The sequence below is a fragment of the Vanacampus margaritifer genome, chromosome 4 (genome assembly GCF_051991255.1).
Source record: "Vanacampus margaritifer isolate UIUO_Vmar chromosome 4, RoL_Vmar_1.0, whole genome shotgun sequence".
Lineage (NCBI taxonomy): Eukaryota > Metazoa > Chordata > Actinopteri > Syngnathiformes > Syngnathidae > Vanacampus > Vanacampus margaritifer.
In genome coordinates, this window is record NC_135435.1 from 8883658 (window position 1) to 8910288 (window position 26631).

The window sequence follows — 26631 nt, forward strand, 5'->3', positions numbered from 1 at the left end:
GGGACACAGCTCCATTATCCATTTCTTGCACATACCTATTTACACATATATTAACAATACCCTAATCCCCTAAACATAGGCTTCCCGTCGTGCTCATAAATTACATACCCTGGCAGAAATTATGATTTCTATGCTATTTTTCAGCAAATATAAACGATAACACAAAACCTTTTCTTTTACTCATGGTTGGTGCTTGGGTCAAGCCATTTAGTACTCGTTTTACAACATAATGACAGGAGAAACTACAAAAACAACCCTGATCAAGAGTTTACATACCTTTGAGATTATACCCATGCACACAAATGGGTTTGAATGGCTACTAAAGTGAACCATCCACACCTGTGATCTGTATGCTTAATCAGTGAGTGTATAAAGCTTCAGTGAGTTTCTCGGGTCCTGACAGACCTTTGCACTGACATCTCTGGACTCTGAGTCATGGGGAAAGCAAAATAATTGTCAAAAGATCTGCGAGAAAATGTAATTGAACTGTATAAAACAGGAAAGGCGTATAAGGTATCCAAGGAAATGAGAATGCCAATCAGCAGTGTTCAAACTCTAACGACGAAGTGGAAAATGAGAGATTTTGCTGAAATCAAGCCACGATCAGGTGGACCAACACATTTTTTTCCACAACAGCCAGGAAAATTGCTCGAGATGCAAAGAAAAACAGACAAGAAAATTTAACCTTTTGGACTCAACCATAAACAATTGGGGAGGAGTCAACAAGGCCTATGATGAAAGGGCACCATTCCTACTGTGCAACATGGAGGTGGATCGCTGATGTTTTGGGGATGTGTGAGCTACAAAGGCATGGGAAAGATGAATGCAGCACGTTATCAAAAAATACTGAAGGAAAACTTGCACTCCACATCAGCCCCGGAAGCGGCGTATGGGACGTACCGGTACTTGGTTTTTCCAACATGATAATGATCCAAAACAAAAAGCCAAATCGATCTGTCATTAGCTACAGCAGAATAAAGTGAAGGTTCTAGAGTGGCCATCTCAATCTCTGGATAGATGGATGCTTTAATCTGCCAAATGTTTGCCTTGCCAACGTCTCTCCTACTTCCTTTTCAGATTTGAACTTCTTCTCTTTCCTGCAAGGTGACAATCATCAGGTATGTGTCACAGTACAACAGTTGGCATTACTTTTAGGGATTGTTTGTAATTGTTTGCGCTCATGAAGTCATGTTATGAAAGCTCACTCCTATGTACTCTTAGGCCAAATGCGCTGGAACTAAACAAACTAATTACAGTAAAGCAAGCTAGTAAACCTTACGCACATACCGACATTATTATTGTAAAAAATGCAGACAGTAACATTTTGAAACACCATCTACTGTATGTAATTATACACAGTAAATTCTGTAGAGTAAATTTGACTCTATTTAGAGTGGGACCAAATAGACTCAGTTTTATAGTAATATTTACACTTGGAAGACAGTAAAATAAAGAATTGGGGAAAAAGATAAATAAAAGCCACTCAAGGGTTGAGGAACGAACTCACGACCTTCAGCTTGGGAGACAGCCGATCTACTCCCTGAGCCACGCAGCTCCTGCTGTGTGTTGGTATATCACTCGTGTCAGATGGAATCTTCTTAACTCCAAGAAACCAAAAACAATGTTTTTGGTCTCCTCCTGCAAACAGTAGGAGGGTCATAGCTCACGTTGTAGTGTGGCAGTCTCCCAAGCTGAAGGTTGTGAGTTCTTTCCTCAACCCTCTCTTCCAAATGTAAATATTAGCCTACTCTAAAACTGAGTCTATTTGGTCCCACTCTAAATAGGGTCAAATTTACTCTACAGAATTTACTGTGTAGTGAAGCACAAACAGCACGCTGTGATTGACAAGGAAATAGCTGATTGCCTTGGAAACTGCTATAGGAAAAGAATGCAGAGATGAAAGGGGAGTCTGGGGAGAAAACCATTGCATGACGATAAAGAGCCATTTTTAATTTGCCAGCTTTCCCGATGGTGAGTACATGTCCTTTCCAAGTGTCACCAGGATGCATGGCGAAATATTTGAGAGGCAGCTGGCAATAATAGCCTGCATCATTTTCAGTGGGAGTTAGTGCTGTCACGATTGAGATATTTTAAAATCAATTATCCTATCGAGTATTCCACCGATTAATCGAGTAATCCCCTCCGTCCACCAAAAAAGGGGGGGGAAATGACTTGGTGGGGGGGGGGGGCAGATTACGTCAACCCTAGTGGATTTACAAAAAAAATTACAAAGGATTTTTAAAAAACTAAAATTACAAAATAAATAAAACAAATAAATCCACTAAGGTTGGACGATCGATCGGTGCACCCCTACTACATATGCATTATTAAAGGGACAGTAATGTGAAAAATCAACTTTTTGGGGTGCTTTTAGCCATGCTTAAATGCTAATTTCTCAACGAAAACATCAACAAAGTGGTGTTTTCCTCCATTTATCCTGCTCTCCAAGCACCAGCCCCTCCCAACCCCAGAAAACGAACAGTTGCTCACTCTATGATGTCATGAAGTGTGGCCCCACCCCCGCACCGCCTCTGCGGACTGAACGCACGCCCACTTTCCCTGAGACCTCCAATTAGCCTTTATGAATAAACAATCTGTCCAAATGAATTCAAAGCAATCAATTATCCTTCACATTTGCAATGCCAATTGGCCGTCTTAAATTCCCAGAAAGGTTCCGGTGGCTGATACTTGTGGAAACTACAAGTGAAATGTTTGCGCTGTTGAACCTAACTGGGGGAATGTAGTGGTTAGCGCGCTCACCCTGTAAGCAGAAGGTCTCAGGTTTGCGTCCCACACAGGGTTTTTTTTCTCTTCTCCCCTACTCCTCCACTACGATTTATTGCGGCAAAGGAGACGTTAAAGAAGACGCGGTTGTACTGCAAGGGCTGGCCGGACTTGCGTGGCCACTCAGAGGAGTGTTTGAACGCAGTGCTCCAGAGTTTTGTAGGCGGGGCATGCAGCAGCCATCTTAGGACAAGAGGGAAGCGCCAATCACTCGGGAAGAGGCAGGGTTTTACTGAACGGGGCGTTTTACTTCCGCGTTAGAAAAATAGCCAGCAAAATACTTAATATTTCATTTAAAAATGACATCGCCATGGTGTCAAATGTAAGATGAAATCATTATATGCCTATAGGTAACTGTGGAAGAGCTTAAAATATGGCAATACATTCCCTTTAAACACCAACAAAATTAGCCTATTCTAAGCAGTTAGCAATTGCGGTTAGCATTAGCGCGCTAGCGATTACCACTTAGGGTAAACAAACACTAACTACCATTTAATTCACACATACATCATTATATCTACATTACATATATAATAGTGTCTTAAAAGTCACTTACAGATGGCGCTTCAACAATAATCTGTTGGTAAACGAGTGGAGCTGATTGTGTTAGCTACAATAACTTCCTGTTCCTGTCTTCTATGAGAACTTTCAGTGCATGAGTGCCCTCTACTGGTTAAGTGATGAACACCTAAAACCGTGTGGCAGGTTGTTTTGGAATAATAATTACAGCCCAAGGGTTTTTTAGGACGTACAGAACTTCCTTTCTTGTGTTTTGGGGAAGATCAATATGCTATATTGTCTTGAATAAAAACCCACTGAGTAATAAATGTGTGCGCATTTTTTAAGCAGACAAATAACATCCGCCATTTGACCACTCGATGGTGCACTAACAGAGGAAATCCAAATCAGATCAAAGTCACCAGTGCAATAATGCGTGCGTCTGCAAAAAAAAAAACTCAGTATAACATGGATGGCCCAAATATGGTCCCGGCAGAAAATATAAGTCGACCGATTTTTGAAATCTACTTATCCGCCTTTTTTCCCCCCAGCCCCAGTGGTAGTGTTACTCTCCATAACGCTTGGCATTTTAAACACAGGTACTCTTATATATCACATTATATTGATTAAAAAACAATCTATGCTATCATATGGCATTCAACTTTTGGAATCACAGCCAAAGTTATAGTTTTGTTATACTGAACTTTGCCAGTGAAGTATGTGTGGCTCATCAACAGTCTAGGTCAGGGGTGCTCAAGTTCGGTCCTCGAGAGCCAACCACCCCCCCCCCTCCCCCCACTAACACACCTTACCTCATTATCAGGCTTCTGCAAAGCTTGCTGATTAGCTGATCATTAGATTCAGCTGTGCTGCAGCAGGGAAACATGGAAAACAGGCTCGATAGGGGCTCTCGATGGACCAAACTTGAGCACCCCTGCTCTACGTAAAAGGAGCACACGTTTTTACATTCACTTTTTAATCAACACAATCTATGTCATTTAATCTTAATACACTGCCCACGACTGAATTGCTTAGAAGATGCAATTTGAGAGTTGACCAGGCTGCCAAGCAACGCGATGTGCGTGACGCACGCATATCAAACACACTCACAGCCCATTATTATGATGATGTATTGTTTGTGATTGGCCCCTTGAAAAAAAAGTTACTTGGCGCTGATCTTTTTTTCCCACCAATTTATACCACCCACCGTCAGCGGCTGTGCAATAACTCAAAACTTGTACTGTGTGTGTTATGGGTGTGAATTGCCTAGAACCTGGTGATTCAATTCGTATCACGATTCATAGGTCACGATTCGATTCGATTAATCCTGATACGAATCTATAAATTGATTGTTGCGGTTTTTTTTTTTACTCAAATTTAGAAAATATTAATCAGTAAACTTGTACATGTACACTGTGAGATTTGTATGAAAATGTATTTATTTGAAAATTCAGGCTTATAACTGAGCCACTGCATTTACCAAACAGGTTGCAGTATGTTTCATGTTTGAACAGCACTGAAATCAAATATTAAGGCTTAATGTTCCATTAATAGAACATTCTTCCATGCTTATGTGTCAATCCTAACCTATCCTAAGAAAGACGTTTTGTTGTATATTCCCATGAAAAATTGATGCTTAAAAATCGATTCGGCCGCATATTGAATTGATACGAGAATTGCGCGCTGTAATATCGCGATATATTGCCAAATCGATTTCTTCTAGCATCCCTAGTGTGTGTACTGTGTTCACCTTCAAGAATTGTTAGACCGAGGTCACCGACCTTGAACTAAGAAGTACTGATAATGAGAAGGGCTACCAGTTTCATACACACTTTTTAAATAAATAATTTGCTCAAATTACTTTTAATAATGTTATTCAGTAGGGAAAACATTTTTTTTAGACTGATGCCAGTACGAGTACTCAACTCTTTAGTAGTTACCAATACTGATACCAAGTACCAATACCACTAGTACTTTTGATACATAAAATTTCCACCAAAAACAAGCAATTATAGATAATTTTCTATACATCCCAATATAGCATTTTTCCTAAAGTTCCATGAAATTAATGGCAATTTTGTATTTTAATTTCTATTTCCTGATTATAAAACGATCACAAGAGGGCAGCCGATACTGGCATTGAGTGATTGACATCATGAGTACAGATATCTTCAAAAGTTTGTGAACCCTGTCGGCATGGTCAGATTTTTGTATAAAATATTAACATAAGCTTATTAAATGTTTAGTCATACCCCAATCTACAATGCTGACATTGAAAATAATGGACTTGAACAAAAAGAATGATAATACTGTCATTCATTCTTGAGCAAAATTTGTTGATTTAAGAAAAAAGTCATGGGTGCAAAAGCATGTGAAGCTCTCACTTAATCGGACATTAAACTTGCTTTTGCAATGAGAACTCCAAACACTTTCTTTAGTGACTTATCCGCCTTTCACATCTACTTTGGGGTAATTATGGGACTGCTGAAAGCAGCAGCACATATTACTCTCCACCCTAGAAAATCCCCAGATTTTTCCGCAAAAATGCGGCCCGTACCGTAGATTGCACCGGGACAAATGAGGTATCAAACGATGCGGCTCGATCTGACTCGGTGCGGCATTACTTTTGTAGGAATTCCGAGTTACCATGGCGACGCAATTCCCAAAAAACTCCCATAGGAAATGAATGGAGAAAGGGGGAACAAATTACAGATCAAGCACCTTTTTCCAAGAGCGCATACGTTATCCGACCGATATGAATTTTAGCTCATTTTGTAGCAATTTTTCCCATCTTTAGCTCAGTGTCGAAATTTATTTTAAGGAATGAAAGCTCTCCCCCCTGTGCGGGTTCAAAGACAGTGAGTGAAATAGCCTTCTATTACACTCTATGGAGCAATTAGGCTTTGAGTGGCGGGAACCAAAAAAATATATTTCCAAAAGTTTCACTTCAACTCGTCACCATGGCCACAATCTTTGCTCACTAGACATCAAATTCTCACATTTTGTAGTGACAAGTCTCTTCTTTCAGACAAACTAACTATTATATAATTATTTGGCTAAGGTGTCATTTAGTACCTTTATTTTCACTTTAAGCGAGGAGAAGTCGGACTAACTCGCCTATCTTTTCCATGTTAAATTCGCCTCCTTTTTCCTCTTCATTTTGGATAAATCCTAAGTTTTCAACCGGCTCTCATTTAGTCATTTTTCATCCGATTAAAAAAGTGAGAACATGCTCGCGTTCCCCAAACCCTTGCCGTTCTAACGAGCCATTTCTTCTGCATCTTGAACCGTTAAGTCATGAGAGGCTTTTGTTCGAGGTGTGCGTCTCTCATACAATATCAATGGAATGTGGGTGCGTGACGTCTCCAAGTCAAATGTGTGCGCGAATTTGCATTTTTCTTAAAGGGACAGTAAGATACTTTTAGTTGATGTTGATTATGGTAAACTTCCACATTTCTTGACCGATTCCAGTCGTTTAAATTTTAAACTGTTCAGCTCATTTACAAGAGTCAGCAGTTCCATTCAAAATTTCCGCGGGAATTTTTCTAGTTCTTGCTACTCTTCCTTGCAAAATGCAGCCAGTTGAGAGAGGTTGGCTTCTCCCCATTTGTGAGTTAACTTATATATAACACTGAATATTCCAAGCTTATATAAATATATAATATACATATTATATCTATATGAATGTATATACACATCCGTTATAATCTCGCTCCTATGGACATAGCACAAAAAAACATAAACCTCCATATATACAGTAAATAATATTTTTTTTTTAATCTAACTTTTACTATTTTATTCATACCTACATCTCAGTCCCAGCTAACACATTTCCTCTTCTCTATACCTGTTTCGAAGTGACTTCATATACGTCTTTTTAACAGATGTATGTTTGTACTCCAAACTGTCACCCCACACCTCGATATGCATGTGCTTTTCATTGTTTTTCTTGAAAAAAAAAAAAAATACCAAGTAGCAGGCTACCACCAATTAGCAGTATTCGCTCATCCCACGTGTCGCTTCGCAACTCTCAATGCTAACATTAGCTAGCATGTCAGTAGCATCTTTTATTGTATGCTCGCATTAAGCTACAGGGGGTTTCTTGAGGCTGTTATTTTAAAAGACACAACATGTTATTCTTATGTTTGATATTAAACGTGAAGTGGGAGTGGGTAAACAGCTTTAAGTCACCAATGCAGCGTTCGTATCTCACGTGTATAAAAACTTTTTCAATATTTAAAAAATAAGGCTAACTCATTTCTACTGTATACTCTATGCGTCATCAATCTATAGATTATATGAGTTTGTCTAACCAGATGCACCTGTGAAGTCCAGTAGTAATTATTGCTGATTATTTGGTGTTAAATGTATGAAGGAATTGACTTGCATCTTTTCCATCAGCATTACAACATGGTGATGGCAGCAGCGGCGGCCGCCTCTGCCTCAGACGACCACGAGCTTCTGCTCAACCGCTTCCTGCCATACAGTTCCTCCACCTCCTCCACATCTTTACTGTCGCCGCCGACCAACGGGGCCGGCGGCTCCGGCGGCAGCAGCGGCGGCAGTCTGGTGTCGTCCGGCGGCCTCCGGGACGCTCACTCTTTATCGTCGCACTCACATGGCGGCGTGCTGGCCGGCCGGGGCGGCACGGAAGCGGCGGTGGCAGCTATTTACGGAGGAATTCCGGACGTGATATCGTTGGATTGACTCGCAAAGAGTCCGGCTGGGATCCAACCATGAATTTAACTGCAGGGTAGAGAAGTGACTCGCAAACTAGACTCGAATCCTTCGACTCGTCGGCGTGTAAGAGGAGCACCGGGAGGAAACCGTGGTGAAGGTCAGTTGAGCACTTTGACTCTTTGAGTGGCTCACATTGTGGCTCGACTGCTCCCAACTTGGCACAAACAGCAATTGCTCTTTTTTTTTTTTATGAACACAAAGTGGGTCAGCGTGTACAGAGAACAAAATCTATTTTCTTCTTTGACTTTTGTATGGTCAATGGGGACACGTCCAGGCGAGTGAGCTGCTTCAACTGCTGTTTTTGACCATGTTCTAGTTTGTCGTTCCGGGGTATACGCTGTTTAGTAGCCATATCCTGCTTTTAAAGTCCTCACTGCATCAATAGCCCTTCAAATCTCCTGCCATCATGTTTATTAATACTGCTTTTCCACAATATGCATTCCTTGACATGTTCAGGTGATCCTGGAGCGCGCAGGTGGAGCAGCCGTACCCGGTTCATCATTTTCACTCCTTTTAAAGACTGTCAACATGCAGCATTTTTTTTAGAGCGTCACACTATTTATATATGTAAATCTGGAGATGGAAGGATTTTTTTGTTGTTGTTTTTTTTGCTTATGCCAAAAATAACAAGGTACCTTGATGATGATCAGTGTGCAGTTGGAGCACTCAAAAAGTGAGTCCGCTTGTGTCTTTTGGACACTTGAAGCGCATTCTTGTCGGACCGTTCAGAATAAACGAACAATGCAGTTGAAAAGTCAAACCGCGGCTGTCTCGAGGGGTCGTTGCACGGCGGACTTGAGTTTCAACTAGTGCCTGCTTGTGTGAATGCGTCACAGCATGTTAGAGATGAAGCTGAAAACACGTCTTCATACGTCTCCCGTTTTTGAAAGAATTTGGCAGGTTTTGACAAACAAGTAGTTGAAGGAGGTTTAGCTTGACTTTTGGAATACAGGACAGTGGACCCTTGGAGCTTGAATGCTCTTCACATAGGGATGGGCATTTGATTATATATAACATTTCTATATCCATTTACATCCATATCTATATCACCCCCCCCCCCCCCCACAAAAAAAATAAACAAATACATCTTGACAATAATATGTTCTATGCAACCCCATTAGTCTAAACATGGTATTCTGGTTAATATTTTGTTAGTGGAAGATGAGTTAAGCAGCCGTTTTTATCAGTATCAGAAGGCGGCCATTTTGCCACTTTCTGTCGAGATAAAATGACATCACAGTTGCTCTGGTGTCGGGTAACATCGAATCACAACTCAGCTTCAGAAAATAGGTGAGCTGTGATTGGTCGTTGAGCCCTGAGTCACTATGATGTCATCTTCAGTCGACAGCAAGTGGCGAAATGGCCGCCCCCCCTGAGATGGATAAGAATGGCTGGATTTAGAATTGGTTAACTCATATTCCACAAATGTAATCGTCACACAGAACAAATCATTGTCAAGAAATGTTTAAGGTTGACCCATTAAGGCTCTAGCGCTCTTCTATATTTAAAGCCAGGAGAGCGGATACGTCATTTTGTTTTGTTTTGACCCATTCTTTGTCTCTTAACTCGATGAAATGCTTCAGAATACATACGAGAGGGTGACATGGGCCTTGTAGCATGTCCTGGAATTTTATTTGAGTATTTATGGCTGACACAGATTTGCGGGAGTTATGAAATAATTCACGGCGATTGACGACGGCGTGGGAGGACTTCCGATCAGTCGACCGTGGCATATTGTTAAGAAATATGTTTGTAGACAATGAAGATGTTGAACATTTTGACGGCTTTGTAGCGGAATGGACGACGAATAATTACCACTCGATCCCCCAAGGTTATTACAACTGCGCTCCAGTGTTAAATGTGGTAAATATTCCCGCAGATGCGCAATTTTTTGTTGATTTAAAAAATATATATACAGTATATTGAAGATTTATAATAATAAATAGGGGTGTGCCAAAAAAATCGATTCTCATAAGAATCGCAATTCTCATTTAGTACGATTCAGAATCGATTTTAAATGTCCCAAAATCGATGTTATTTAAATTATTTTATACAGTCTTCCCTTTGTTTGTGTGTGCTTTTATTGGGAGCGCTGTACTATAGTTGGCCACATAGGGGCAGTGTGGTTCCACGCGGTCTAATACACTGTTAAGTTGTAGCCACATTAGAGAGTAGAAGGAAAAAGTTTCAATTCCAATAAAAGTTGTTTTTTTGTAGCGTGGAGCCGTTCTGTTGAGTGATAAAAGTGTCGCGAATAGCAAGTCAGACTGGAGTAGATCATTACGATTCTTTGCACATCTATAAATTGAAGCAAAAATCATTGTCATTCAAATCATTTTGAATCAAAAATCTTTCTTAACCGAAAAACGATTCTGAATCGAATGGCAGACCCAAAAATCGGAATTGGAATCTAATCAAATCGTGAGACATTCAAGGATTCCCACCCCTAATAATAAACTCAAGTTTATGTAAACACCACAGGTATAAGCTCTCTGAAATATTTTTAGAATTATGTTTCTATCTGCTTCAGGAGCTGAGATATCAATTTTTTGTTGAATTTCCAGGAAAACTTCAGGTTTTCGGGGGTGCTTCTAAAGTCACCTTAATCATTTTTATTTTAATCGTCTTTCCACCATTGCTAAATTACAGTTGGTAAGCGCTATTTTTATACCGTTGCACCAGCGACAGCCAATCAGCTTCAAGATTTACAAGCTCCAAGAACTCACTCAGTCCGCCTGATGTTGTCTTATATTGAAATTCCTCATTATTGTCGCCGTGTAGGAGGAGCATAATGTCATAACTGCCACAAATGGCCAAACAGACTCAATACATCCCCTCATAGGTCCCCTTAGCGGTCCAACAACATGCCTAATGTAAAATACACAAATTGAGCACCTAATAATGCCTGCTTACAGTAATCAGCGAAACGGGAGTCCATAAAACAAGGGTGTCAAACATATGGCCTGTGGGCCGGATTAGGCCCGCAAAGGAGTTGAATCCGGCCCGCAAGACGATTGTGTAAAGTAAAAAAAAATATATAATAATAATGTAATGTCGAACCAATTAATCAGCCGGCCACAATCAAAACATAGAAATTCGTAATTTCACAAGCAGTTTTCAGGTGAGCGATGCAACTTGTACACGGAATCGTCCTGGTTGTCATTATTTTACACACAACTTAAAGTTATGGTTTGTTTAAAAAATAATAATCATAGACCGACATAAACGTGTTAAATACGACACAAATTCAATAACTGGTAACACAAATACATATGACAAGGATTAACATCCTTTAACACAATGCATTCTGGGAACAATATATATATGCAAAACAGTTATATTTAATTTAACCCCTGGCGTTATTTGTCCATTTTCTGGCTTTTTTCTGTTTTTCATCAAAGAAAAAGCATTTGAAAAAAATACACTAGGGACCTGACCTTTTACCAGGATTGTTTAAAAATGTAGAAGTTCAAATTGACGCCATGCTCTAATTTATAATTATTACCAAACAGGAGGGAGAGATTCACACGAAGTTGTTGTAATAATGCCCGATTTTGGCTCATTGACTCCCATTATAAATCACAGTTTTGATATGCTGTAAACCTGATGTGTTATAATGCATTTTCCGTGATTACTGATGCAATCGCTTCTTTGTCATAAACATGAAAATAAGAGGAATTTGTGTGTTTAGAGTGTTAACACAAAAATCCACTAGGTGGCGGCAAAGGCTAATAATGAATACAAAATGCATGCGTAAAAAAATTATATTGTTATGACTTATGGACTTGTTTGAGCCTCTAACTATGTCATATGAAATATATAAATTATTATTTTATTTTATATATATATACACCATAGTTAGTCTTGCTATTAGCATAATACTGCTATTGTTGTCCATAGGGGGCATTAATAAAATAAATAAAAATAAAACCTATATATGTGTAGATAGGTCTGATGCCACTGAACATTTTGAGTGGTTGAAAGTGAAAAAAATATTCATAAATGACTAAGTTATCACACTTCAAAGGAAATGCCAGATTTTGGCAAAAAATTACAAGAATTTAATCAAACTATTATAACGCCCAGGGGTTAACACGTCCGGAACTCATACAGGCAAAGTGTTGCCGCGATCCATTTGCATTCATGTTATTTTTTGGAACAATATGATTACAGTGGAGCTTCGTAATTTAAATTGAAATTTCCGTATAATTGACAGCAATGTTTTTTAAGTTTTATATATATATTTATATATATATATATATATATATTTTTTTTTTTTTTTTCTTTCCTTTATGCGGCCCCTGAGCTAATATGAGTTTGACAACCCTGGACTAAGAGGTCTGTCGGTACTGATCAAGTTTGTGACAATTCCGGTAAACTTCCTCAACTCATTTTCGTGCATACAGTTACAGTTGAGAGATGACATAAACTTTCCCCAAATGTTCTAAACTCCTGTCGTACTGAGCGGATTAAACACCACAAACTAGTTGGAACTGAATCAAGTGTGCAGCATTTTGCCTCCTTTTTCCAACCAACCATCAATAAATCAAATAATTGCTTATGATGCCCATCCCTAAGATCCAACTTGAACTTTGTGACTTCCACTCCATACATTTTCTATTCGGCTTATTTGCATTAGGACCACAGGTGAGCTGGATCCCATCCTGGCCGACTTTTGGCAAGAAGCGGGTTACACCCTAGACCGCTTGCAAGTCATTTGCAGACAGGCCCCCGTTTAGCAGTCCCAATGAAATCAGAGCCATTAGTCAGCATTTTTTGTACTGAACGGTCACCTGTGGGGGATGTTTACCGGTTAGTTCTGCCTGCTTCAAGTCCATAGAGGAGCTTTCAGAACAAATGAATCACTTTGCCTTCTCTCCATTGAACATGTGGTCCCAGGAAGTGTATGGTGACTTTTGGGACACCCTCCAATAACTCGACTTAAAAAATAACATCCAAAAAAATTCCATCAAATTGATTTAATCTTTTCATAAGAATCAACCCAGTCTTATCAAACGCACTCATTTTTGGGAGTGAGCTCTCATGTTTTTCCTGTGTTGTGCAGTATTTTATTTATTTGGTATTATTTTGATGTGTATTTTATTTTTTACAAAGTGATTTATGTGGGAGAATGCATATGAGGTCACCATCATTCCGGATCTCTTTTGTTCCATTTTGTATTTGACTTGCTTTGACGGACGTTTTTTCCCCCCCACCCACAAACGATTAAGGTACTGTTAAGTTATTAACAAAACCATGTTCATTTTCTCGAGAGGTTTAATGGCGCAAGAATACGAGCCCGCTCAAGCAAAAGTCATGATGACTTAATGGATGTAGCATTGTCTTCCTGTCATCAAGTCATGATGAGTTAACTTAATGGATAAAAAGAATTACATAATGTGCAAAAAAAAAAAAAGACGATTTTTGGTGCATTTATTAATGATTTGACTCTCACCAAACTTTTGAGCGTAAACAAAGAGAAGGTCAAAGGTTGAATAGACTCCTCAGTGTTTGAAGGAATTCAATGTATGTGCATCAGACTCCAATTTTGGTGTGTAAGATGTGTTGCAGGCTATGTTGAATGTGTTTTTGCTCAAGTGCCCTGCATTCGATGCGTGGATGGACACAAAGTCATCTTAAAGGGACGGTGTGTGATATTTAGTGCCACATAGTGGTGAAGTAATCATTCATTTCAATAATTTGCCAAACACAAAACTATCACATCAATGTCCATTTTTTGGGGGGCATTATGGTTAATATTGTTAGTGGAATATAGTTCAGCAGCAAAATACAGTCCCTCTCTCTCTCTCTCTCTCTCTCTCTCTCTCTCTCTCTCTCTCTCTCTCTCTCTCTCTCTCTCTCTCTCACTCACTCTCTGTCTCTCGCACTCTCATCGTAGAAATTGAAATCCCTTGAGGTAATCCCCATTTTTAATAAATGTACCTGTAATCAGATTACATGTTTTTTCCTGTAACTGTAATGGAATAGTTACATTTTTTGGGTAATCTGATTACGTAACGGTGGTACATGTATTCCCAAGCCTGTTCATGGCACAAAATAATACACACTGTCCCTTTAAAAGGTTCCGGTTGTCTACAGCGCCGCCCTTGTGGTTCACTATTCCAGCTATGAAGCTACTGTATTTCTCTCCTTCCAAATGACGCGACTGCCTGCACGCTGCAGTTTGTCCAAAGCTAGCGTGTATGCGTGCCGGCGCGCCGCCTGCACTCGCGCCAGTGGATGAAACGAGGCCACACCTCCAAAACGCTCGCCATGTGTCCCGGTGATCAAAAGGGAAAATTCAACAATGTGTATATTCTGCCTGTGTGGAATCCTGAATATTCAGATCCAAACGTGTTTGATGTCCGTTTGTATGCTCTTTTTGTGTCGATTGAGAGCCACGCGAAGAAAGTAATTTATATATTTTTGAAGAGAACAGAAGCAGTAGTAGCTAACTATGGAAGAAAGGACTGCGGCCAATGAAGAGTGTCGTCGAGCTGTAAGAGTCAACACCCGCACTCACTGCCTTAAAACATGCACAGGTTTGGTTTCATGGCTCCAAGTCCAAAACCACACGAGGCTTTTCAACAAGACAACTGTGTAGACTACAGTAAACCCTTGTCAGTTTGTACAAATGTACCAAGTGGAAGAAAATATTTATTACAAGCATTGGAATAAATTGTTTACTTCTTGAATGTTAACTGTTTATGTAGAAAAGGTTAGATGTATTAAACGTGCATTCTGCTAATTCACTGTGTTTGTGGGTTTTTTCTCCCCTCGCTTACTGTTAGGGTTCGAAGCATTTATGAATGAAATTCGACCAATTTTAGTTGCCATTCAATTTTCACGGGCTCAAATGTATTTGGCCATCACAAATGCAGCCATGATTTGTAAAACCTGGATCCAAATTGTTATGGCGCGTCCATTCCATTCCGTGTGCGTGTGCATGCGTGCTCTTGTTTTGTTACATAGTGAGGCCAACATTTCGGGATTTCACAGAGTTGTGGGATCCACCCGTCCATGTGGGGCCATTTTGCTGGGCTCACAAGTTAAGACCTCTTTTTGAGGGTCAAGACTTGGTTTTAGAGTTAAGGTTTGAATTGGGTTGAAGTTAGGGTAAGAAATAGGGTTAGGCAATCATTTTTGATGGTTGGGGTTAGGGGAAGGGGCATTATGTCAATGAGATGGCCCCACAAAGATAGTAAAACAAACTTTGTGCTTGTGTGGATGAGTGTGTGTGTGTGTGTGTGTGAGATAAAGAAGTTTTGTTTTTCCAACAAAGTTCTCATCCAAACAAAAGACACCATCAGTTCCATTTTTGAATTGTGTGTAGTTGTGTACCTGCTATTCCCTTTTCCGTCATCATCTCCAGACTTTCATTTGCTTGATTGCTTGATTGCCCATTTAATCCAAGAACGGGAAAACTTTTGAGCTCATGTGCCTCATTTGATTTTTTTAATTTAATTTTATTTTATTTTTCTTATTTTTTTTGAGAGAGCTAAGTATTGTTCATTCTGTAATTTTACCGATTCGACATGTCATCATCATTGCTCTCTCTCTTTTTTTAACTTTTTTTTTTTTTTATATGTGCATGTGCGTGTGCGTGCGTGCGTGCGTGTGAGTGTGTACTCATTAGTTCACCTAAAACCTATTAAAAATCCCATACCGTTCACCTAAACCGAATACTTCAGAATCCAGCTAGAGTCGTGAGGTTGTCAGGAGACCCGAGGAAGGATCAAAGAAAGGAAAGTGAAATCCAGCACCAACCAGACATTACCTCCTACCCACCGGGTTACCATCATTTGATTTTTAAAACTGACAGATGGGCCAGGTCGTTCGTAGGTAAAGTGAAAGAAAATAGCTTAAATGTGTACTTAATGTAAAAATATTTTTTTCTTATAGTAAAATGTTCTCATTTTAACTTTGTAGTATTTACTTACTTTTTACAATTAATTTTGTTCATTTAATTTTGTATAAATTACCCAAATAAAATGATTTTTTAAATGTTATTGTAGTAATGTGAATCCCAATTCCAATGAAGTTGTGTAAAACGTAAATGAAAAAAAGAATACAATTGGCAAATCCTTTTCAACCTACAGTATATTCAGTTGAATGTGTTACAAAGATATTTAATGTTCAAACTTATCAATGTTATTTTATTTATTTTCAAATATTGCCTCATTTTGAATTTGATGCCAGCAACACTCAAAAAAGCTGGGAATGTTGAGCAATGCTTTTAAAAAATTAAAAAAAATATATATATATAAAGGAAAGGGAAAAAACGGTCCACAGGTGAGTGTCATGATTGGGTACAAAAGCATCTCCTAAAGCAGACAGTCATGCGCGAGCCACCGCCTCATTTATCTTTAATTGGTGGCTCTAGTGGCAAGTTCGAGGCAGGATGATTTTAGCAGCTGCCTCTTTTAAGTTAATTGCCTTCAATTAACTCTTTTTTTTTCTCCTCAACAGCTGTGTATGGAGAATAAGGAGGGTGTGAGGGGTGGAAGTAAAGATACACATGCCTGACCTATATATAGACCCTTCTCACTGATGTCACTTTACCCAGAGTGCTTAGCAACCGGAGACCGCACAGAAGTTTACCATTGCATTTGTCGCGGATTTAGAAATGGTTTCAGCTATTTTTGACGTGTCGCTAACTGATTTCTCATTGACTCGCGTTAGCATGGGCGGCATACAAACGTGACGTCACACTGGAAGGGTCTATCTCGGTCCTCGGGGACCGGAGTCCTGCAGGTTTTGGAGGTTTCTCACTTCCAACACAAGCTGATTCCAATCAACAGGATCGTAATCAGAGCTTGCTGATGAGCTGATCATCTACCAGCTGTGTTGGAGAAGGGATACATCAAAACCTGCAGGACCGAGTTTGCTCACCACTGGTCTATAGTGTGCATTATTCTTTAAAAAATAAATAAATAAATAAAACGTGTCAGTGCCAGCGTGACATTGACAACACCAGTAGCTTGGGTCGGTTCTAAAAAGAGCTTACCATTGATGGGACACTGTGACTTGCTAAGAAGACTGTAAACATTTATTTATTTATTTAAAGTTGATGTACATGTTCATGAATGTAGCAAATATTGTATGTTTTTTTTTTCTTAAATTAAAATTGATTTTGTTCAATGGGGCAATTTTTTTTAATTTACCTAAATAGTTTTAAAAAATAACATTTTAGAGCTGTAATTTTAATACCGTGACACAGCAATAGTTTTAATCACTGTTAATCACATACCTTCAGAATATCGGCACGTGCTTAGTGGCAACTTAGAACCCTATGAAAACACAGTCAACATTATTTTATTTTATGCTACATAAATATATAACAAACAAGATGCAAATACCCACATTGTTAATGCCCACAGCCAATTCACATCTATGGGGTACCATTAATGCTGAAAGATACACACAGATTTAGTTTGCTCCCATCCAAGCAACGACTTTTTCAGGGATGTCCCTGCCTATTTCAGTAAAACAATTACAACAGCAGTACAGTACAAATAGTAATAGTACAAAACAATGTGCTAAAAAAAACGGAATTTTAACCTAGCCTGCCAGCAGTCCAGACCTGTCTCCCATTGAAAATGTATGTGGCACATTATGAAGCGCAAAATGTGATAATGGAGCCCGCAGACTGTTGCGTAACAGAAATTGTACATTGCTGTCCTCAGTTCCCAAATGCTTATTGAATGTTTTTAAAGAGAAGGTTGATGCAACACAGTGGTAAACATGCCCCTGTTCCAGCTTTTTTGGAATGTGTTGCAAGCATCAAATTCATAATGAGTTGATATTTGCTCCTGACTCCTGTCACATTAAAGAACCATATTTTGCCCACACAAGATCTTCATTATGAGTCAAATGTCCAAATACAGTACTTAAGAGCCCATGAAAATGGAGGCATCAAATGTCTGCATTTTCCAAAAATGCTTGTGAAGCCTCTTACATGAATGATGGATTTGCACTTTAATCACGTGTTCTTTGATTGTGACTGAATGCTACGTCTGGACCCTCAAGTGCCCCAAACAAAGTTGAGTTGAGTAAACTTGGCTCAATTCCTCCTCCATACTGAACTCTGGGTGGCAACGGAGAATCACTTGTCTCAGCTTCAAATTATTTATTTATTTTATTATTATTATACACTATTATTTTAATATAACGTTAGCTTGAATTTAGCATCATTTTTTCAACGTTTAGTAAAATCCTACGGAGGACTGCCAAAGACGTTAAAAGACGTTCACTATGTTTTTTTTTGGAAACGGGTGGAGGAAAGCCTTGGCCAGCTGTGCTGAAAGTATCAAGCAGATCTAGTTAGTATAATGCCTATTTTTGGGCACTAGATGGCAGCGATGACTCTCTTTGGACAAGATTGGGTAGGCGTCAGTAGAAGATGTGAGGCGGAGCTAGAGTGTTGAGGGGAAAATGGCTGAGGAAGCCATAATGGCGACCGGTTGCAAGCAGCTCACGCTTGAGCATTTTTTTCAAAGACGAAAAGCATCGACCAATGCTAAAGAGCACATTGATGACGACGATGATGATGATGGTGACTCCGAGGTTGACGCCGAAGTTGGAAGCGTTGACGCGGCGGCTATGATCACGTCATAAAGCCACACCGGCTAGCGCTGCTAACGCCGGAAAACGCGGAGCACAACCGAGCACTTCTGCACGTTCAATCGGACGACGAAGAGTACCCCGAGTCCAATGCATATTCATCGGAGGAGTGGGTACAGTCTGATCACGGAGAAGACACTGGTTATGGACTACGATGCCACCATGAATGGACAAGAACATCTACCACCCGGTATAGGAACTGAAGGACATGAGGAAGCCAGACGTAACACCACCGTAACGTCACCGTATCACGATCCTGAGAGTAGACTTGATGGCAACATGGACAAACACACACTGTAGTATATACTTGCTATTCCCCGGAAAAAAAAGCCAGCAAGAAAGTGTAGCGTCTGCAATCGCAGTGAAACTAATCTGTTGTGCAAATCTTGCTCCCTCTCCTTGCACACAGGGGAGTGTTACAAAAAGAAAAACTGTATTTGAAACATCCACACAATTGTAAATAGTACCACGGTTGCACACATTTGTAAATAGTTTGCGAAATTGTTTTGTCAAATTGTTACACTGTTGAATGTAAATAAACGTATTTTGCGATAAAAAAAAACACTTTTTCATTGTTGGTGGTAGTGTTTTACAGAAGTAAAGCACTATTTAGGTGTTTGTGGCATCATTCATGGAAAAAAAAGGTGTCAAATTCACTAGAGTGCATGAAATAATATCGTTTCACAAAAAGCTTGATTTCTCCGTTTTTTGTTTCAAAACAGAGCATTTCGGTGAAACTAACCATTTTCTATTGTTGATTACTGAAAAACGGAATAAGGTAGAAACAAACTTTTTTTTCTGATGAAAGATGAGAGTCCAATCTTTCATTTGGTAGTATGTGTGTTGTTCTGTGGACCTTGAAAGATCAGTCAAAATGCTTAAATCGGCTGGCACTGACGGCATCCCTTTTCTGAAAACATCTGGCAGTCAAAGAGTTAACTTACGGTAACATTATCAATATAAAAATATGTGCAACACAATGTGCTTGCTATTCTTTTTATTATTATTATTATTATTTATTTTGCGTCTCAGTTACTCAATGTTGTACCCATTTTTGGTTATTTTTTTAGCGTTATTTTTTAGGTGGTAGGCTACTTGGTGTAAAAGATTTGAGAACCACTGTCTTTAAAAAACAGTTTAGAGTATTGCTTTACATTCTCTTGTTTTATAATGTTGATATTTTTATGTATCATTATTATCAAAGAAGTTAATTCACAAATGTTCTTTACAACAATATGTTCTGATTAATATTGCGTTTGTGGAGTATGAATTGGAGCAGCAAAATCCAACCATTTTTAACAATCCCAGGGGGCGGCCATTTTGCCACTTGCTGTCAAGTGAAAATTACATCACAGTTGGTTCAGGTAACACCCAATCACAGCTTAGCTTGCATACGCCTAATTCAGAAAGCAGTTGAGTCGTGATTGGCCATTACCTGAGCTCAGACCAACCGTGATGTCATCTTCAGTTGACAGCAAGTGGCAAAATGGCCGCCCCCTGATGGATGGATGGATGGATGGATGGATGGATGGATAGATAATTTTTGACTTGACGTCCTCTTTAACTCATTCACTGCCATTGACGGCTATAGACGTCAAAAATTTATTTGACCTATTTACATTAGTTAAACATTTTTCCGACTTTTGTTAACAAGAGTATGAATACCTATAATTTTTTTTATTGTATTAGAACAGATATAAAATTTGTGATTAATCCTGAGTTAACTAGTGAAGTCGGGCGATTAATTACGATTAAAAATTGTAATCGCCTGACGCCCCTAATTTTTAATAATCTTTTCTTAAAATAAAAAAAGATTATAAATAAAAGAAAAGATTTCAATTAATTATCTTTTCTTAAAAAAGATTTTTTTTTTAATTAAGAAAAGATTATTAAAAATTAGGAGCGTCAGGCGATTACATTTTTTAATCGGAATTAATCGCATGACTTCACTAGTTAACTCACGATTAATCACAAAATTTATATCTGTTCTAAATGTACAAAAACAATTCTAGGCTTTCATACTCTTGTTAACAAAAATGGAAAAAAAATGTTAAACTAATAGAAATAGTTTAAATATTTTTTTGCCGTCTATTGCTGTCAATGGCAGTGAATGAGTTAAAATCATATGAAACAAAAACTTTTTTTTTTTTTTTGCGTGGGAGACGTTTGAAAATGTATTTGAGTAAATAAATCCTATTTAAGAGCTTGGTCCCTGAACCAATTAAACTGGTTGAATTCAAATGTCACCGTATGCGCGTACTGGAGCGCAATGATAATCATGTTTGAGGGAGATGGGAGGGAGTGGGGGGTGCTCGATAAATGCTGAAGAGTCGGCGCGCATATGAGAGCAGCTCATCCGTCCATGAGCAGCCGATGGAGCCATGAGCGACGACAACAACCTCACCGTCTGGTCCAACAGCTCCAGTTTTATTCACCTGGACGACATCGATGTCTTCGCGGACGACAGCCCCGTCCTCAGGGTCCTCATCTGCTCGGTTTACTCCCTGGTGTGCGTGGTGGGTCTCGTGGGCAACCTACTCGTCTTCTTCCTCCTGGGAGCCAAACACGAGCGCAAAACGTCCCGGATGAACTTTTTCGTGCTCAACTTGGCGCTGACGGACCTGCAGTTCGTGCTGACACTGCCCTTTTGGGCCGTGGACACGGCTCTGGACTTCAGCTGGCCCTTCGGAGGCGCCATGTGCAAAGTGGTGCTGTCCGTCACGGTGATGAACATGTACGCCAGCGTCTTCTTCCTCACGGCCATGAGCGTCACCAGATACTTGTCGCTCACGTCGGCTCTCAAGCGCACGGACGCACAAAAACCCGCATCCGACAAGTGGACCTGCGCCGCCATTTGGATCCTCGCCACCTTGGCCACTTTACCCACGTCCATTTTCTCCACCATCAGCCACGTGAGCGGAGAAAACTTGTGTTTGCTCAAGTTCCCCGGCGGCCAGGACTGGCTGGCGGTGTACCAGATCCACAAGATCCTCGTGGGCTTCGTGGTGCCCATTTGCGTGGTCTCCATCAGCTACATCAAGCTCGTGCGCGTCATCCACACCAGGAGCATGAAGACGAGCAACCCCAAGAGGACATCGCGTGTCACCAAATCCGTCACCATCGTCGTGCTCTCCTTCTTCATCTGCTGGATGCCCAACCACGCCGTCACCCTGTGGAGCGTTCTCGTCAAACTGAACGCGGCCAACTGGGACCGGAGCTATTACATGGCGCACACGTATGTGTTCCCGCTCACTGTGTGTTTGGCCCACGCCAACAGCTGTCTCAACCCCGTCATCTACTGCCTCATGAGGCCCGACTTTAGGACCAAGCTGAGGCTTCTCATCCACAGGGGACACACGTCGGACGTTTAGCATTTTTCCCCCCTTCCTTTTTTGCGCATTTACGCACGGCTTGGGCGCGTCTTTCGCTCAATTGGGAATGTTTTGGCGTGCTGTTGCGCTTATGTGAACTCAGTGACGTATTTTAGGCCCCATGTAAAAATATATATATATATATAATAATAATAATGGGGCGCGTGTGAGCAATTAAACCCCCATTGGCTTTATCCATAAATGACTCCCTGCCACCGAAAGAGATAAAAGCTTCCCTCTCCCTTGCAGACGGACAGCAGGGCAAACTTTGTGCGAACTGCCACTTTAGATTTCATGTTCTCTTGTCTGGTGTGATGTTTGTCCACGCACTACTGACATGCGACCAGTCCAGGGTGTTACGATGGGGCTTGATCTGTCACGTCGCTACTGAATGCATCATTGTGCACACGCCAGCTCGTCAAGTTGCCTTATTCTTTTGTTGCTTGTCGTATAAATTGTGTGTGTTCGTGTGTGCGTGCGTGTACAAAATGAAAACCGTGGCTGCAGTGGCCAAATGTAATCATTTATAAAGGTCTTTATAGTTATCATAAATGTTGTATCGCCTATTTTGGGCCGTTCTTTTGGGAATTAGTAGTGTGTTTCATTATTGACCTAATTATGTTGCCACACATGCATGGGTTCCAGGCATGAAATAGGGTTAATTTGACACATGGAGTGGATGACGCATACTGATAGATATTTGCGATGAATATTGGATGAGGATGAATAAGGATGAATTCAATTACCAATCAAAGAAAGAAAATAAATACATCTATCCCAATATAGCGATTTTCCTTAAAATTGCATAAAATTTATTTTCGAAAAAGTAATCTACTTTTCTAATTTCTAATCCCTGTTCATAAAATGACCACAAGAGGGCAGTCGATACTGATATCAGCCACCGTTGACACCTTGAAATAAGGCCAGTGTCACCTGATACGACCAAGTAGCCCTGGATGCAAAGTGCAACGGATGTATCAAACATACAAATTAAAAGTCATGTGGAAGTTGATCCCCCCCCCCAAAAAGTTTTGATTTGTTTAAAATGCTCCATTTTCAAAGAATCTGATTTTTCTATCAATTATTTTATGGCTTAGGCTTTGTAGGGCTAAGCAAAATGATGTCCCTGGTACCTGTGGTTGGAATTATGCCTCGTCTAAAATGTCTTAAACTGGAGTTACGGAGTTGTTCAACGTTTCTTCCTTGCTTGATTGCCAACCGCTTGCTCACGTGGCCGACTTGACTTGAAATTGCAGTAAACGTGCGTTGAGTTATGATATTGATTTTGTATGAAATTCATGGTTTGTTGGCTTTGTTCTTTGAATACAGTGATTTTGTGTGCAACAGTGATACATCGCTAATTTTTGCGCTAAGGTAAAAAAATAAAATAAAATCCAATTTTGGAGGCTTTGGTGAATGCATGCATAAAACTTGGCGAGTTCCTTTCCTCCAACAAGGTTAAGAACCACAGTAGCGGCTCATAAGAACAAACATGCCTGCATTCTATAAGGAGTCTCACTATGAGGCTTTATTACTGACTGTGATGACTTGGAAATGTGATTAGAATGAAATGGAACTGGCCTTTATTGAGAATGCGCCTCAATAAGGCATGGTCAAGATGCACAAGAATAGATGCAAGGGAACATCATGAGCTGACTTTATTATGTGCCAACGCTGTCTAGCTAGCTAGGCCTTAGGTAGGTAATCATCCATGAAATGATGACATTTCAGTCATTTATTTCCACTTGTCTATTATATGGGTTTTAGATTCTTGTTTTTTTGTCCAAGCAGCCTTTGTGAGCTGCTTTGTCAATCTATCATGCTCAGAGCCTTCAGAATCAATAGTGCTGGCCAATTTAAATGGGACTATCCATCCATCTTCTTAACCGCTTATCCTCACAAGGGTCGCTGGAGCCCATCCCAGCTGGCTTCGGGCAGTAGGCGGGGAGGTTACACCCTGAACTGTTTGCCAGCCAATCGCAGGGCACACAGAGACGAACAACCATTCACACTCACAATCACACCTATGGACAATTTAGAGTGTTCAATTAACCTGCCGTGCATGTCTTTGGAATAGAATGGGACTATTGCTTCAATAATTAAATTCACTTCAGAGTACAAAATAGTGTCAGTAATTTTCCATTGTCTGATTGGCATCTTTGGTGGATGATGTTATTTATTCCAATTGTTAGTTTTTTGTCATCTAAGATAAATATTGATTCTGTACTGCTCAATGTGTTGTGTGTGGCTCAGTTGTGTGCTATAAAGTTGCATTTTTATATTTTATATGTATTGGTAGTTTTGGCACGCACACTTGTAGGCCCAGATATCAAATGCACATGCAGCCCACATATTGATAGATTTGTATGTCCCGTTACGGGTCTCATGGTCTTTTTAAAATACAATAATAATAATAATAATAATAATAATAATAATAATAATAATAATAATAATAATAATAATAATAATAATAATAATAATAATAATAAGACAACAACTCCAAAGCTTTCACAAATATTAAGATTGTGATGTTTTGATTTGTTTAAAAAAAATCAATATTCAAATACATTTTTCATACACATTGTATATTTTGATATTATTATAAATATATTGCATATTTTGCATGCACAATATTAATATTCATAGATATAATAAATAAATAGGGGCAGCACGGTGGCTGACTGGTTAGCACGTCCGCCTCCCAGTGCAGAGGACGTGAGATCGAGTCCGGGCTTCGGCCTTCCTGGGTGGAGTTTGCATGTTCTCCCCGTGCTTGCGTGGGTTTTCACCGGGTACTCCGGTTTCCTCCCACATTCCAAAAACATGCATGGCAGGTTAATTGAACACTCCAAATTGTCCCTAGGTGTGAATGTGAGTGTGGTTGTTCGTCTCTGTGTGCCCTGCGATTGGCTGGCAACCAGTTCAGGGTGTACCCCGCCTACTGCCCGAAGCCAGCTGGGATAGGCTCCAGCACCCCCGCGACCCTTGTGAGGAAAAAGCGGCCAAGAAAATGGATGGATGGATGGAATAAATAAATAATAATAAAAAAAATACTTGAATCCAGTCACGTTAGTGCTTCATATTCATAACCAATAGGGGGTGATAACATACTAGAAAGTGGGATGCACTTCGTTGTTTGGGTTCAAAAAAAGAAAACAGAGAAATGCTGAAATTGATTGTCGTCAGTGGTGGCTTTGCGCAAGCAGCACCATTCATTTGCAATCTGGATATGATGGGGAGTATTTGTGATTGCTGACTGGTCGTCTGCCACCTACACACGTCTCAGGTGCACACAGTCATTGGAAGTGAAATGTAGAGGCTTGGTGTGAGTGCCACAAGTGAAAATGGTTTCCGTGCTGTCTTTTTGGAGGCTCGAGCGTGCTTTCGCAATTTGTAGTCACTTGTGTAGATTTGTGCCTCTATGCCATCAATCAGGATGGAGATTGAGCAGAAGTGAACAATTCTGATTACAAAATAAATTCTTGTAATCAAGTCTCATTGTGTGTGGGAATTAATCAATACAAATGGATTCAACATATACATTCAATTTTGGAGAAGATACAGCATATCCAATATGTACTCATAATCTGTCATATATCCTTGTAGGGAAAAACATGAAACGTGGGTGACTTATTTCTCAAAGTATGTCAAGAGATCAAAAACCTTCTCAGATGACATCATTGGCAAAGTGTCTCTTTTCATTCAGCACCAGAGGGTGGCGCTGTCTTTGGTTAAAGTACAAGAAAGACAGAAGCTCACTGCCCTGACCTTCAAAATGTTCCTCTCAGAGTGTCGTCTTTTGATACTTTTACAAAAAGGTCGTTCCAGAATTGGAGACATTTTTACGTCCCACCCATCAAATTTTAAATCATCCACATACAAAATACTCAAACGTGCAGTTTCCGAGTAAATGGACTTGTCCTGAGATCAAGTCTAAAAAAGAAAAAAAGAAAAGAAAAAAGAGACAAGAATGCTTGAAAATAGTTTTAAAATATCAAATAAGTCTTTTTTTGGGTATTATTTGTTCCATCGCTGTCTCTTCTAACTGAGGGAACATTTGTTTTGATAAACATAATATTTCAAATAATAATAATTATTATTCACATGACAACATGCATGCAACGAAGAAGAAATCTGTGAATCAAATGATACGCTGGACTTGACATCATCAAACTGTTTTCAGAGGAATGGGTGGAGAAATGTTTTTCCCCACAGTTAGCCATGATTGAATGTCTCACTCTACCTTAATCAACCCTGCTAGGCATATGATAAGAATAAGACTTTTGTTTTTAACTCATTCACTGCCATTGCATCCAAAAAAAAATCATTTGAACTATTAGTTTAACATTTTTCCACTTTTGTTAACAAGAGCATGAAAACCTAGAATTCTTTTTATTATACATTTAGAACAGATATAAAATGTGTGGTTAATAGTGAGTTAACTAGTGAAGTCATACGATTAATTACGATTAAAAAATTGAATCGCCTGACGTTCCTGATTTAAAAAAAATATTTTCTTTCTTTTTTTAAATCGTGTCAGGCGAGTTAAATTTTTGATGGTTCAATAGTTAACTCACGATTAATCACAAATGTTATATCTGTTGTAAGTGTACAA

General features: G+C 39.6%; 2 protein-coding genes across 3 annotated transcripts in view; both read left to right on the forward strand.

The window, feature by feature from the left end:
* LOC144050443 (E3 SUMO-protein ligase PIAS1-like) overlaps positions 1 to 14770 on the forward strand; it is a 67836-nt gene extending 53066 nt beyond the window's left edge. The window contains exons 12-13 of one of the 2 annotated variants that reach the window (XM_077563682.1): positions 1078 to 1118; positions 7684 to 14770. In XM_077563682.1, the coding sequence (XP_077419808.1) occupies positions 1078 to 1118; positions 7684 to 7989 (347 nt within the window). In that variant the 3' untranslated portion in view covers positions 7990 to 14770. Of the gene's footprint in view, positions 1 to 1077; positions 1119 to 1803; positions 2044 to 7683 lie in introns of those variants that run through there. The other variant, XM_077563683.1, reaches the window with a different exon arrangement.
* A 6250-nt stretch (positions 14771 to 21020) lies between these two features.
* On the forward strand, positions 21021 to 23036 carry rxfp3.3a1 (relaxin family peptide receptor 3.3a1). The gene has a single exon (XM_077563868.1). It carries the CDS (start codon positions 21027 to 21029, stop codon positions 22014 to 22016), a length of 990 nt encoding a protein of 329 aa, XP_077419994.1. The 5' UTR covers positions 21021 to 21026; the 3' UTR covers positions 22017 to 23036.
* The last annotated feature ends 3595 nt before the right edge of the window (positions 23037 to 26631 follow it).